Genomic DNA, 13,596 nt, shown 5'->3' with positions numbered 1-13,596 from the left:
GCACGACATTAACCTTTCCACATGCCCCACTTAACCCACTAATCTAACATCCCTCTCCCTCTGGACCCAACCTGTCGAACTAGCAAGTTTCCTGCGCATACCTTTAAATGAGTTAGATGAAGACGACCGGTGATATGCACTACAGTGACAGGGCTACAACAACAACAACACCTCTAACTTCACTCATCTACCCTCCACTTCATTGTTTTGCATACATTTTTCTTTCAATTTTATTAAAATTATTTTTTATTATTTATTATCGTTTTAAAAGCCGTATCCATTGTATATTTGTAGTCAGTTAATGGTTCTAGTTTGTACAGAACGCATTTGTATTGAGCGTGGTTTTTAAAAAATCCAGTTCGCAATCTTTACGATGACAATATGTGCAGCAAACTGCAAAGTTAAGGCACCAAATCCTTTGTAAAGCCCAGAGAAGCCCTCATTTTTTACTATAGTTCGGCAACAATCGACGGCCCCTTTATAATCACTTTGTATAAGCACTTTAGTTTTACCATTATCAAGATTATCTATAATGCTGTTGGTGCCTTGTATCTGAATGCGACTTAAAACCGTTTCAAACGGATAAAATACAATTTCGGTAATAATTCGCGTGATAAGATTTGTGCAAATCTCCGCCTTTTGATTTTCTACTCCATCGTCTCCTCGTTGAAACAACTGTTGATTTGATTTTCGCATAATCGCCCATACCCGATTTCTAATGAGCTCTCTAAAAGTAGGTATATGAATTATAAACGAAAAATATTTCATATTCATATTTATTGGATTTACCCAAATATATCTTTTGCGATTTCCATACACAGGCAAGGAACAAAAATGCAAAACCACGGTAGCAACCGTTGTGAAATAGGCAATTTATCCGTACCGGCTACGGTAGCCACCAAGCACTCGATATTAGGAAAAACCATAAATGCGACGTTAATGCTTTAAATGCAAATTTCCATTATTTAAATTCAAATTCGCTTCATTTATTGCATACCTCTTAACGAAGAAATAGCCGAAGAAGTTATCTTTTTCTGTAATATTTAATAGAAAAATTACTTTATGATTTTAATATGAAATAATGTTTATTTGAACAAACCTATGGAAAAGTAGAAGATCTTGTCCAATACCCACGAAAAGCAGCGGCAAATCAGGCATTCGCCCAAACCATTCCAAAATGAGATGACATCTTTTTGACGATACAATTGCATTATGATCGGCACCAAAGAAAATGGCTGTAAATGATAGCGCTTGGAAGCGTTGTAAATTTGGCATTGCCGTCGCAGTACGATAAAAGGGTGACAGACCACATTGTCAGCGATCCAGATGAACCAATGCAAATCTATTGGGAGATAGACGCGCAAGTGGTTAAAAGAAATTCATAAGAAAGTTATGCCTTATACTGTAATAGCGGGAGGTTTTTTTAGTTGAGAATGACAAACTGTGCTCACATTTTCATTTCAGTAAGGTTTGGCAAATCATCATGAATTGTTTAACGCCAGAACAACACTTCTAAATTGTGGAAATTTATATTGAAAAAAAAAATAAATAAATAAAATGAAATCAAACTTGCACTCAAAAACAGGCACTAATATTAAAAAATATGTTTATTGTATAGAAACCAAAGCCTCATAGTATTTTCTTAGATGTATTTACAAATACATACATACACTCATGAGCAAAATAATAAATACATGGTATGAGCAGTTCTGACAACTTTTACAAAATTCTAAAAATTTTCATCAAAACTATTGTACAATTTTTTTTTATCGAAGTGAAGAAAAAATGGGGGTCGCAGTTTTATAGCGTGCCCATTAAATTTGTTTGTCTTCATCTACCGGGGTTTATTTTTTTATGTATAGAGTTAAGGGGGGGGTAGGGTCACAAAATCGAAATTTTTTTTCTTCACTCATCTTATAGTAAATCATTTCAAGAATGTTGTGTCAAAATTTTAAGTGGATCGGAGCAGAACTCTCAAAGTCATAGCCTTTGTAGGCATTCTACCTCGAATGCGGAGCATCGATAATTTTTCAGAGTCATTTTTTCAAACGCGTTTTTCCCGAAACGACTTCTTAAAAGTCGGTGCCAATCACAACTCCGAAACTATTCAACCGATTCTTTTCAAATTTGGCACACGTTTTCAAAATCAAAAGTACCTCCCCCCCCTACTGTTTTTTTTTTTATCTTTTTTTTTTTTAAGGTTGTTTTTCACTTACAAATATGGCGAAATTTTTCGCCAAAAGTGCTCGTTTTAAGTTTTTTTGCCACCAAAAATTTATTAATGGGGAGGGGGGGCATTACGTCATACTTTAACTGAAAAATTCGACTTTTTTATATTAATATAGTTTCAGATGATTCTACGACGAATGCCGATTGGCACAGTAGAGCACCTCTCGAAAAACATATCTCCAAAAAAAGTCTGTCATGGGCTTATTTGTCAATATTTTATTATTAATATTTTTTAAAAACTTATTGAAAAGATGTACAATAACATGCAACTGATTTTATTAAAGTATCTTAAGCCATATTTCTGTAAAAAATTCAAAAAAAAGTGTTTTTTTTTAGCGCTAAACCCTACCACCCCCTTAAGTTAGGAAAAATTACAAAAAATAAGATTAGTACAAGGTGGCGAAAAATGAATCACCCCATCGGATGATTTATAATTTTTGCAATCATATTTGACACCTGTGAACTTGAGAGCTACAGTATACATTCAGACAAGGCAATGGAGGTCAATGGACGTCATCAAAATCAACGTACAGACCAAAATCAAGATTTTCACCATTCAAAGTCCTTTGTTTTAATTGAGTAAGATAATCAAAACCAAAACTGGATGATTAATTAATAAAGTGCAAGTTCCCTGTGGTTCAAAATTTTCGTTGATTTTAGATCATTTTTCCACCTAATGGGGGAAAAACTTTGGTGCGCATTCGTTATATGAAAAAAAAAATATGATCAACATGTCAGAAAAAAAATTTATTATATGAAAATTGTAAAAAACAAATTGTGAAAACTACGGAAAAAAATTGTCAAAACTGATAAAACTTTATTGTACAGGTGTACATTCTATATTTATAGGCGAAAAATACTACTTCTGCCAAGTTAATTCGTTTTTTCCTTCCATTCCTTTTTTTACCGTAAGTTTAACTCTACTTTTCAGCTAAACTAAGTTTAAACACTAAAATGTGCAGGCTTAAATTCTGTTTAGAGATTCACTGTTAAACAAGCACGGAAAAACTAGATCCTAAGCTCTCAGCTTAAAAATTTGCTACAGTTCAATCAGTCCTAAAAAGCTGGTTAAGTTTCTTCAAAGTTAGTTTAAAATTTAACCAGTGAAACTCGACCCGAAAATCAGGCTCTTGACAAGTTACGAGAAAGTAAGCATACAAACCTTTGCTAGTGCTATCAGTTGATTCTTGTGAATTGTTATAACTGTCATTTTCATATAAAATGAGTTCTTCACTCCTATCATTACGCGTATACCTTCCAACTTGTATACAGAAGTCACACACAAAAGGCGAATCTGGATATCTTGCACACAAAAAATGTTGCGACACATATTCGCATATAATGCAAGTATTTATTGGATTTAAAGCACTATTGTGACTGCGTCCCAACTGATTAATGCATGTAATGGCACCACACACTATGTGGCGTTCGTCAACATTCTCAGGCGCACTGGAACTCAATTCCCATTCAGGAATGCTGAAAAAATTAAAAGTTAAAATTGTTACTCACAAAACATTTTCGCTCTCACGTGTTATAGATAGCAACGCCCCAATATGGCAAACAGCTCCTAAAAATCTCTACGTTGTTGCATAGCGGACATTTACATGAATTGCCAGCTGTTTGAGCATATTTCTGTAAGCAGAATTTATGGAACCAACCATTACGGCAACAAGGAGCACGCAACATGTCCACCACATTAAAGCGATTCATTTCAGTGAACAAATTTTCATAGCAAATACAACAGATTTCATTGGGCTTTGGTCGATAGGTGGGCTTCTTTATATGTCTATTGCAATATGAACGGTAGGGTGCGACAAATTGATTTCGGGCTCCGTTTTTAACGCCACACACCAGGTGAAACCATCGTTCGCAATTTACTCTCCAACAAGCAATATTAGCCCCTCCTGTGTCGCAGTAATGACATTTCTACACAAAATAGAGAAATGGTAAATAATTACATTACACACACCCCGCGACAGTATAGCACATCAATATTTTGACAGCTTTTGATTAATATTTTTTTTGTTTTAGAATGAACACAATTTTTTTAGTTCAAATCATAACTTTTAACAAACACCATGTAATACAATTTTATACGATGCAAAAATGTAATAAATTCCATACATGTTTTATCACAATAAACGGCTTGTAATTAGAATTTGTGAAACATGTTTGGTATACAGTTTTAAAACTTACTTAATTTTAACAAATAAGAAAGTGCAAATTTGAAGTTGCTAAAAAATTCAGTTGATTTTTGATAATATTTTTCCTTCCTTGCGCAATAACGCATTTTCCTCACATATAACAAATTCACGACAAAATAGTCAAAACCGGCCAAAATGTTGTTGTGCTATCGTTTGTCGCAGGACCTATGTACCGTCTGTTCCAGGCGTGACCGCCATAACTTAAAAACTATTTGACCCATTCGGCTCTAACAAACTGCATTGTGCATGTGTATATAATATTTATTATACGCAATATTTCAATAAAATTTAGTCACCACCATTAGCTATAATGGCTTCACATTCACGAGTCATACTTTTAATTAATTTCTGCGCAAGTTTTGAAGGTAATCTTGCCGAATTTGGCTTGATAACTGTCTGACCATCCATACTTCGTTTCTATTGAGTATTTGCTTAACTATTGACCAAACATTTCTAATAGGGATGGCAGCAGGCGACTCTACACACCCTTCGGCTTCGATGTTCGGGGTCGTTGCCTTCTTCGTGCCTTCCAAGGTTGGTTAGTTCTTTCAAACATCTTCACAGCTTACGGTAAAAATGGTTTTTGGTAAATCCTTTTTCCGAGAAGCAGCACCAAACAAGAACCTTTACTGGATGCTTAACAGTTCGTTGAAGTTATCGATTATCAGCAGTGCACCAGAACGGACGTATGCAACTTTTCGCCCAAGAGAGAGATTCATGTGTGAATATTACGTTTACCCAATTCAGTTCTTAATTTGCCTTAATTCATGCAAGCCTTTTTTCAATGTTATGGTGAAAGCAGCGGTTTTTTCAATGTGCTCCGGAATTTGGAGTCTTCTGCCCGTAAACGTGCTCGAATCGTATCTTGTCACGCAATCATAAGTTCGGCTTTGTCACAAATAAATCAGTGATCTTCTGATCTTGGACATCACTTGAATCTGAAGAACATTGGCAGCGAAGAGCAACTTTTGAGGATAGGTATGTATGTATAATTGATTAATCTGAGTACATTTGGCACTCCCAACTTTTTTAACATCCAAAATTTTCGTATTAATAACTTTGAAAAACACAGCTTGAGTTCGGTGTGAAACAATTTTAATTGGGAACATAAGCGACAAAGATTACGAAAGCAGAAGTGAAAAGAGGCAGGCCATATTTTGAGCAAGGGTGTCGGACAGTTTAAAAAAAGGTGAAGAAAAGCAAAAATGTTTATTAATTTAAAAAAAAAAATTGTTATTCTTAATTTGCAAGAAAAATAAAATAAAATTGTAAAATTTGTTTACAAAAACAAAATTAGGTTTATTATAAAAAAAATTTATTTAAAAAAACTAAAAAAAAAATGAAATTAAAAAAAAAAAATTAAAATAAAAATAATAATTTAATTTAAAAAAATTATAAAAAAATAATAATTTATAATAATTTAAAAAAATTATAAAAAAATAATAATTTAATTAAAGAAAATTATACAATAAAAAAAAAATAATTTAATTTAAAAAAATTATAAAAAAAAATTTAGTTTAAAAAAATAATAATTTAATTTTATTATATTAATTAATTAATTTTATTAAAAAAAAAAGAATAATTTTATTTACAAAACGCTTAATTTTTTTTAAATGTTTTTTGTTTTTTTAATTTTCGTGTTTTGTTAAAATATAGTACCTCGTAATTTTTGTATTTTTCATTTTGAACTTTTCAAGAATGCAATAACGCAGATTTGTTGCTCAAAAACCAAACAATTTACATATATTAAGAATTTCACAATGTCCATATGATTAAATTTATTTTGATATTATTAAGGGATTTTTGAGGGCTAAATAATTTTGATGTTGCACAAACATACATATCAGGTCAGTCCATAAGTTCGTGCGTATTTTACCCATAATTTCTCTTTTGTATTGTACGATTTTTGCATACAAAAAATGATTCGCGGAATATAACGGAACTATTTATATTTTTTTTGATATATTGTGCATTCAATAAGTGATTTTAATCGCGGATAGAAGCACATGTTGTTAAAAAATAAAATGGAATCTTCGAAGGCATATTTTGTGTTTTTTTATAAAAGTGGTAAAAATGCAACAACTGCTGCTGCAGAAATAAACACTGTTCATGGGGAGGATACCGTGAGTGTCAGGACTGCGCAAAAGTGGTTTTCGAAATTCCGAAGTGGTAACTGCGACGTGGAGGACGCCCCGCGCGCTGGTCGTTCTGAAGTCTTTAACTCCGACGCCTTGCTCGAACTCGTGGAAACTGAGCCGAATTTAACAGTCGATATGATAGCTCAGAGGTTAAATTCATGGCATGGAACAGTTAACAGGCACTTGGTTCAGTTGGGAAAGGTTTCAAAGCTGGCAACTTTCAGCAGAGAGTGAATGTGTGTTCTCAGCTGCTGCAACGGCTTGAAAATTAAAGTTTTTTTAACTGTATCGTTACTGGTGATGAAAATGGGCCCTTTACAATAATCCTGTTCGCAAACATCAATGGTTAGATAAAGATGAAACACCAGAACCGACACCTAGAGATGGCCTTCACCCCAAGAAGATTCTCCTGTCAATTTGGTGGGATATGACAGGTATTGTTTATTATGAACTTCTGGAACCAAACCAAACGATAACTGTTGATTATTATTCCCATTAGCTATCAAACCTGAATGAGGCACTTAAAAAAATCGACCGTCTTTACTGAATAGACGCAAAGTTTTGCTTCACCACGACAACGCAATATTAGGCAAGCTGAACGAGCTCGGATGGGAGCTAATGCCGCATCCACCATACTCTCCGGATATTGCACCCTGTGATTGTTGTTGTTGTTTTAACAGCATAGGTAGCCCTGTCAGTGTAGGCACATCATCGTTCGTCTTCGTCTAGCTCATCTAGGGGTAGGCCCAGGAAACATGCTGTTTCGACAGGTTGGGTCCAGAGGGAGAGGGGGGTTAGATGAGACGGTTTGAGGGGGCATGTGAAGAGGTGGTTAGTGTCGTGCGGGGTACCTTCACATGCCGGACATGTGTTTGGTATGTCGGGGTCGATTCTGGATATGTAGGAGTTTAACCTGCTAAAGTATCCAGAACGTAGTTGTGCCAGTGTTACACGAGTCTCACGGGGAAGCTGGAGCTCTTCATCTGCAATAGGTGGTGGTTGGACTCCGATTACGGCATTCACAGGACGGGAGTTCATGAAGGTGGTAACGGTCTCCCGATGAATGTCGTTTATTGACTGTCTAAATACTGTCCGGTCCAGTAGGTTGCGGTCAGTTTTGTCCTGGATTTCGTCAGCGTAGTCTAGGAGATGTCTCCTGACGTGCGTGGGAGGCGGCTCAGACTCAAGCAAGTGTCTGCAGGGGTGAAACCTACGGTAACATCCAAGCAGAAACTGCTTGCTGAGCAGTTTGTTATGCTCCACTACTGGGAGCATTTGTGCCTCGTCATGTAGGTGTTGGATGGGTGACATCAGGAGGCACCCGGTCGCTGTCCGAATGGCGGTATTTTGACAAGTCTGTAGCTTTGTCCACTGCGAATCACTAGTTCCAGGCGACCAGACAGGCGCAGCATAGTTTAGAACCGGCCGGCCAATTGCCCTTAATGTCGAAAGCAACAGTTCTTTGTCTTTGCCCCAAGTGCTGCCGGCCAGCGATTTGAGGACTTTGTTGCGATTTTGGACTTTAGTGGAAATTGCGGTTGTGTGCGCAGAGAAGGAGAGCAAGCTGTCAAAGGTTACACCCAAAATTTTGGGGTTATTTACCGTCGGAATTGGTGTATCATCGACTTTAACCTTAAGGGACAGCTTGACCTCCTTTGTCCAGGTGGTAAAGAGGGTCGCCGTGGACTTAGTGGGGAGAGTTGGAGATTCCTCGCAGTGTAAAAGCGAGAAAGGTCGGTGAGGCAGTTGTTCACTTTGGAACACAGGCCAACGATGTCATTGCCCGACGCCATTATCGTGCAGTCGTCAGCGTATGAGATCAGGGAAACTCCCGCTGGTGGTTGGGGGAGCTTCGAGATGTAGAAATTGAACAGCAAGGGAGAAAGGACACCACCCTGCGGTACACGTTGCTTAATCTTTCTCTGCTTTGACGTTTGATCTCGAAATATCACTGACGAGTGCCGACCGCTCAGATTGTTCGCGGACCACCTCTTCAGCCCTGGCGGGAGTGTCGACTGATAAATGTCATCTAGTAGCGTGGAGTGGCTGACTGTATCGAAAGCCTTTTGTAAGTCCAACGCTACTAGGACAGTCCTCTCGCAGAGGCGGTTTTGGTTAAGCCCGCGATTTACCTGGGCGTTTATGGCGGTGAGTGCAGTGGTGGTGCTGTGCACTCGTCGGAAACCGTGCTGATGTGGGGCTGGGGCCAGGTGTTTCGTATAGAGAGGGAGTAGGAGGGCTCCAAGTGTCTTCACTACTGGGGAAAGGAGAGTTATCGGCCGATAAGACTCCCCTTGGTTGGCAGGTTTCCCAGGTTTCAGTAGTGGGACCACTCTCCCTGCTTTCCACTTGTCAGGGATGATGAGAGTGGCCATGGACAGATTGAAAACCCTCGTGAGGAATCCTACTCCCAGGGGACCCAGATGCTTCAGCATCAGCGCGTTTAAACCGTCAGGGCCAATGGCTTTCGATGATTTCGACTTGTTGATGGCCCCCTGAACCTCATCACCGGAGAAAGTAAGTGGCGCACTGTCGTTCGTCAGTTTGTGCAGCCTTGTGGTAGCACGACGTTTGGTTCTGTCGCCCGGAGGATGCAGTATGAAAAGCCGGCTAAAATAGCTCGCGCATCTCTTCGGGTCCGACGAAGTACAACCGTTGAAGGTGATAGCCACCTTGTCGTTGTGCTTCGTCGGGTTTGACAGGGACCTAACGGTGGACCAGAGCTTACTCATCCCAGAGGTGAGGTTGCAGGTCTTCAGGTGCTCAACCCATTTAGTCCACTTATGCTGGTTAACCAGTTGCCGGATCTCCAAATTGAGATCCCTGGCCTGGCGTAGGTGGTCACGCTCGTTTGCTAAACTGGCTGCTTCGGCTGGGAAATGAGGACGGATGTCCTTATAGCTTCCAGCTGGAATGAAGCGAGCCGCAGCAGATGTGAGCACCTTGCGGAATGCGCGTTCGCCTACGCGCACATCAATGGATTTGGGAAGAGCGGCGAAGGTGTCCTCGGTGAATTCCGTGAAGCCGGCCCAATTAGCTTTTCTAAAGTTAAATGGTCTGATGCAAGCGATAGCATAGGTCGCCACGTTATGCTATTTATCAGACCCGCGCTAGCTATTGTTAGGTCAGGCGAGCTGCTGGTGACAGGGGGTATTTATATGTTAAATATTTCAAGCTCGGAATCGCCTGACCGGACAGCTATGCCTTGACATTCTAAGGTGCTGTCCCTGCGGTCGATTCCTTCATCGATAAGACGATACTGTACAGTGTGGTGGACTATAAACGCTAGGCCACCACCGTTGTCTCGCTCGCGATCGTGTCTGTGCACGTTATAGCCATCCTTGGTGATCAGAGATGACCTAGCGTGCAGTTTTGTTTCTTGGACCGCAGCTATTTTAATACTGTGCCAGCTCATAAAGTCAACTATCTCGTCGACCTTACTCGTAAGTCCGTTACAGTTGAATTGGAGAAGCTTGAAGCTTCTCGGTGAGGTCTGTGTGATTCGGGGGGTGAGGGACGCGTGGGGTTGTCGACGTTGGACCTGCTGCGCAATCCACTGGCCCAGGGTTGGATTCAATTCCAGCCCCGAGGAGAAGCATTTGGAGCAGGATTGCTGCGAGAGTTTGCTCCCGTGACGTAAGGGGTGGGATGATGTGTGTTTCAGTAGACAGGGCTGGTATACTGGAGCGGCAGCCCTTGGTCGGGAAAAACCCCCGAGTCATTCCGGTACGTAGAACCGGCTGCCATGGGCCGGTTCAATCCCATACGAGTAACAAGAACTACTCCTCAAAAGAAGCTATAAAAAGGGATATCGAAGCGTATTTTGGCTCCAAGGACAAAGAATTTTTTGAGAAGGAATCAATAATTTGCCTAAACGTTGGGAAGACATTGTAAAAAATGAAGGAAAATATATAATTTTAAAACCACCTTTAAAAAACGTAAGAACTTATGGATTGACCTGATATTTACTTAAAATATTTTCACATGCGAGACCTCTTTCTCGAAAGAAGTTTCATTGCAGTTTAATAGTGGTTCGCAATCCATTAAAAAGGTAAATATTTTCGACTAGTAATTTTAATTTTTATCAAATCGTCAATTTGGATTTAATTAAAATTATATTAAAAAAAAAAAAAAAAAAAAAAAAAATGGCCACCGTAACCACTTCTTTTCATAAAATATGTAGTTCATCCTACAACAACAAACTCTAAATTAAAAAAAAAAATTACAAATTTTCATCACTTCTTTTCATAAAAAATGTAGTTCTTACTACAACAAAAACCAACTCTAAATAAAAAAAAAAATTGTTTAATATTGTGCAAGTTTAAAGTAGCTCAAAAGAAACGTCGATTTTTTTTATTTTAATTTTAATATATAATATTAGCGCTGGTGTGCCCCAGGGTAGTGTGTTGGGCCCCGTCCTATTCACAATATTTACTTCCGACATGCCAATAACAGAAGAAGTTGAAGTGGCTACTTACGCTGACGATACAGCCTTCATAGCTTCTAGCGATTCACCTGCAACAGCGTCCTCTTTGCTGCAAAACCAATTAAATATATTAGAAATTTGGCTTGATAAATGGAGGATCAAAGTTAACTCCGACAAGTCTACCCATGTCACCTTTACGTTAAGAAAAGATAACTGCCCTAGAATATTTTTAAATAATGCTGTAATACCAATGAATACCAAGGTGACATATTTAGGAATGCATTTAGATCGACGCCTTACTTGGAAATCCCATATTAAGGCCAAACAAGAGCAGTTTAAAAATAAAACCAAGCGAATGCACTGGCTGCTTGGTCGTAAATCTCAGCTTAGTTTTGAAAACAAAATAAGACTATATAAAGCTATTTTAAAGCCTGTATGGACCTACGGTATACAGCTTTGGGGAACTGCTAGCAAATCGAATATAGAAATCCTGCAACGCTACCAATCAAAAACTTTGCGTGCACTTGTTAACGCCCCTTGGTTCGTCACAAATGAAGCAATGCATAAGGACTTAGATATCCCATTTGTAAAGAGTGAAATTCCAAACTTTTCTAACAGATATCTTGCACGGCTGTCAAACCATGTAAATACGAATGCTATATGCTTATTAGACTCAAGTAATGAAACAATACGACTGAAGCGTAATCATATCTTAGACTTGCCATTTCTCTAATTTTCCTGAATTAAATTATTTAATCAACACTAAATAAAAAACAAAATACATAAGTTCCTATATGAAGATAAGCAACTCATTAGTACAATTGAAATTTAATACATTTAAGATCAAATATTAGAACAAATATCGTAATTTTATAAGTAGTTTTGCATTTGTGCAAATACTACCGCTGCTATTAGATAATAAGACCTAATTTGCTGAATATCATTATTTTAAGATAGATTGCAAATAAAATACTTACAAAAAAAAAAATTTTTTTTTGTAGACATGCGTTTTCTTCTTGTAGTATGTAGTAATATGTAGTTGTAGTATGAAGAATATTTTTCTCAATGGCATATCACCACTATCTATTCTACTTTCAAAAGACGCCACTGAAGATAATGTAAAAAAAATTATAAATTTCTAAAGGACACGGATCTACTCTGTCGTAACTGACCAAATACACGTCACCAGCCAGCTGAAAGTCTCTGCTGCTAGCGCTGCGTTTGCTTCAGTTTACCTAATAATTTTATTGTCATGTAAGCTTTTTAAAATAAAATAAAATTAAATTAAATAATAAAAATAATAGTAATATAAATAAAAACAAATAAAAATAAAAATTTGTGTAAAAAAATTAAATAAACATTTTTATACAATAAAAAAATAAAAAATTTTAAAATTAAAAAAGAAAATATTCAAAGCTCAGTAATAAATCGCGTGCTACTATTTTGAACATCATTGTATGTAGTAATATTACATATTTTAAAATAATTGATTCCTATTCTTCTCATTTGGAAATTTTTAATCTAATCTAATCTACAGCAAAGTTTGTTTTTATGATTGCGTTTATTTTATTGCAACTTACGTGTTTAGAGGCCAATTGACGTTGCTTTGCAATATCACTAAGTAAAAAACCGTTAATGTTAGTACCATTATAACCCCTCCGTTGCAAGCCAGTAGACAATAGCTGAAACATGAAACAGATAAAAAAAATTATTTCAGCAAATTAAATGCAAAAAAAATGCTATATGATAGCCAACATCAAGATTAGTTCCTGATCCACGAAATCATGTTATGGTTTTTGTATTTTTAGTTTGAGTGGCAACACTTGAGTGTTTTGCAAGCGTCACTTGTTTCCCGCTAAACCGGGAGTCCCCGAAAGGCGAAGACATACATATTTATAGATTCGTCTTGATTACATATCCGCAACACAATATGCAAGAATAACAGAATATAGTACACTTGATTAATTCCACAAATAACTCGGCGATTTATGAATACAAATACTAACCAAACAATTCATATGCACAGCTTTACAGTGTTCAATGAAAAATTCGCCATATTGAACTTCGTCACGTTCGCCTGAGTCGCAAAGTTCGCATTTCATATTGAACACCAATCAACTAACTCACTTCAATATAATAGTTTCCTTAACATTCCTTTCCAAGCGCTTTGAGCGTTGTCAACTTTATGCGTAGATGACTAGGAATGCAAATGTTTATAAACAGCGATGTATCGTTCATAAAGATCGATGTTGAGCCCGGAGAACATCGATACATTGTTGATTTATGATCGGCTTTGGAGAGTTGGCCGTAGTCCGATTAGATAGCGCTATCTGTATGCGAAAAATACGAATGCGTTAGGTGTTGGGCAACACTGCTTAGCAGATGATAGAATACAAGATGCCATCTATTCAAAGTTTCAATTTGCAACTTTTTTTTACGAGTGTATGATATATTGATATATTGGGTTGGGGAATAAGTAAGTATACATTCGGTAGAACTCTTTCTGCACTACAAAACTATGCTAATTGTATTTTTGAGTTATTGCATTTTTTATTAGTTTTGAGGCTCAGAAATGGAATAGCCAGGAGACAAAAATTAA

General features: G+C 37.3%; 1 protein-coding gene across 1 annotated transcript; it reads right to left on the bottom strand.

Moving 5' to 3' along the window:
• Positions 1-242: 242 nt before the first annotated feature.
• Positions 243-13,262, bottom strand: LOC129239282 (uncharacterized). The gene is made up of 8 exons (XM_054874673.1): positions 13,004-13,262; positions 12,578-12,679; positions 3,758-4,155; positions 3,392-3,705; positions 1,100-1,342; positions 998-1,034; positions 790-942; positions 243-727 (listed from the first exon to the last, which is right to left on the bottom strand). The coding sequence occupies exons 1-8, from the start codon at positions 13,097-13,099 to the stop codon at positions 346-348; spliced, it is 1,725 nt and encodes a 574-aa protein (XP_054730648.1). The 5' UTR covers positions 13,100-13,262; the 3' UTR covers positions 243-345.
• Positions 13,263-13,596: the final 334 nt, after the last annotated feature.

The sequence above is a fragment of the Anastrepha obliqua genome, chromosome 2 (assembly GCF_027943255.1).
Source record: "Anastrepha obliqua isolate idAnaObli1 chromosome 2, idAnaObli1_1.0, whole genome shotgun sequence".
NCBI lineage: Eukaryota > Metazoa > Arthropoda > Insecta > Diptera > Tephritidae > Anastrepha > Anastrepha obliqua.
The sequence above is the reverse complement of the archived record's forward strand: the minus strand, read 5'-3'. Positions and strand labels throughout refer to the sequence as shown.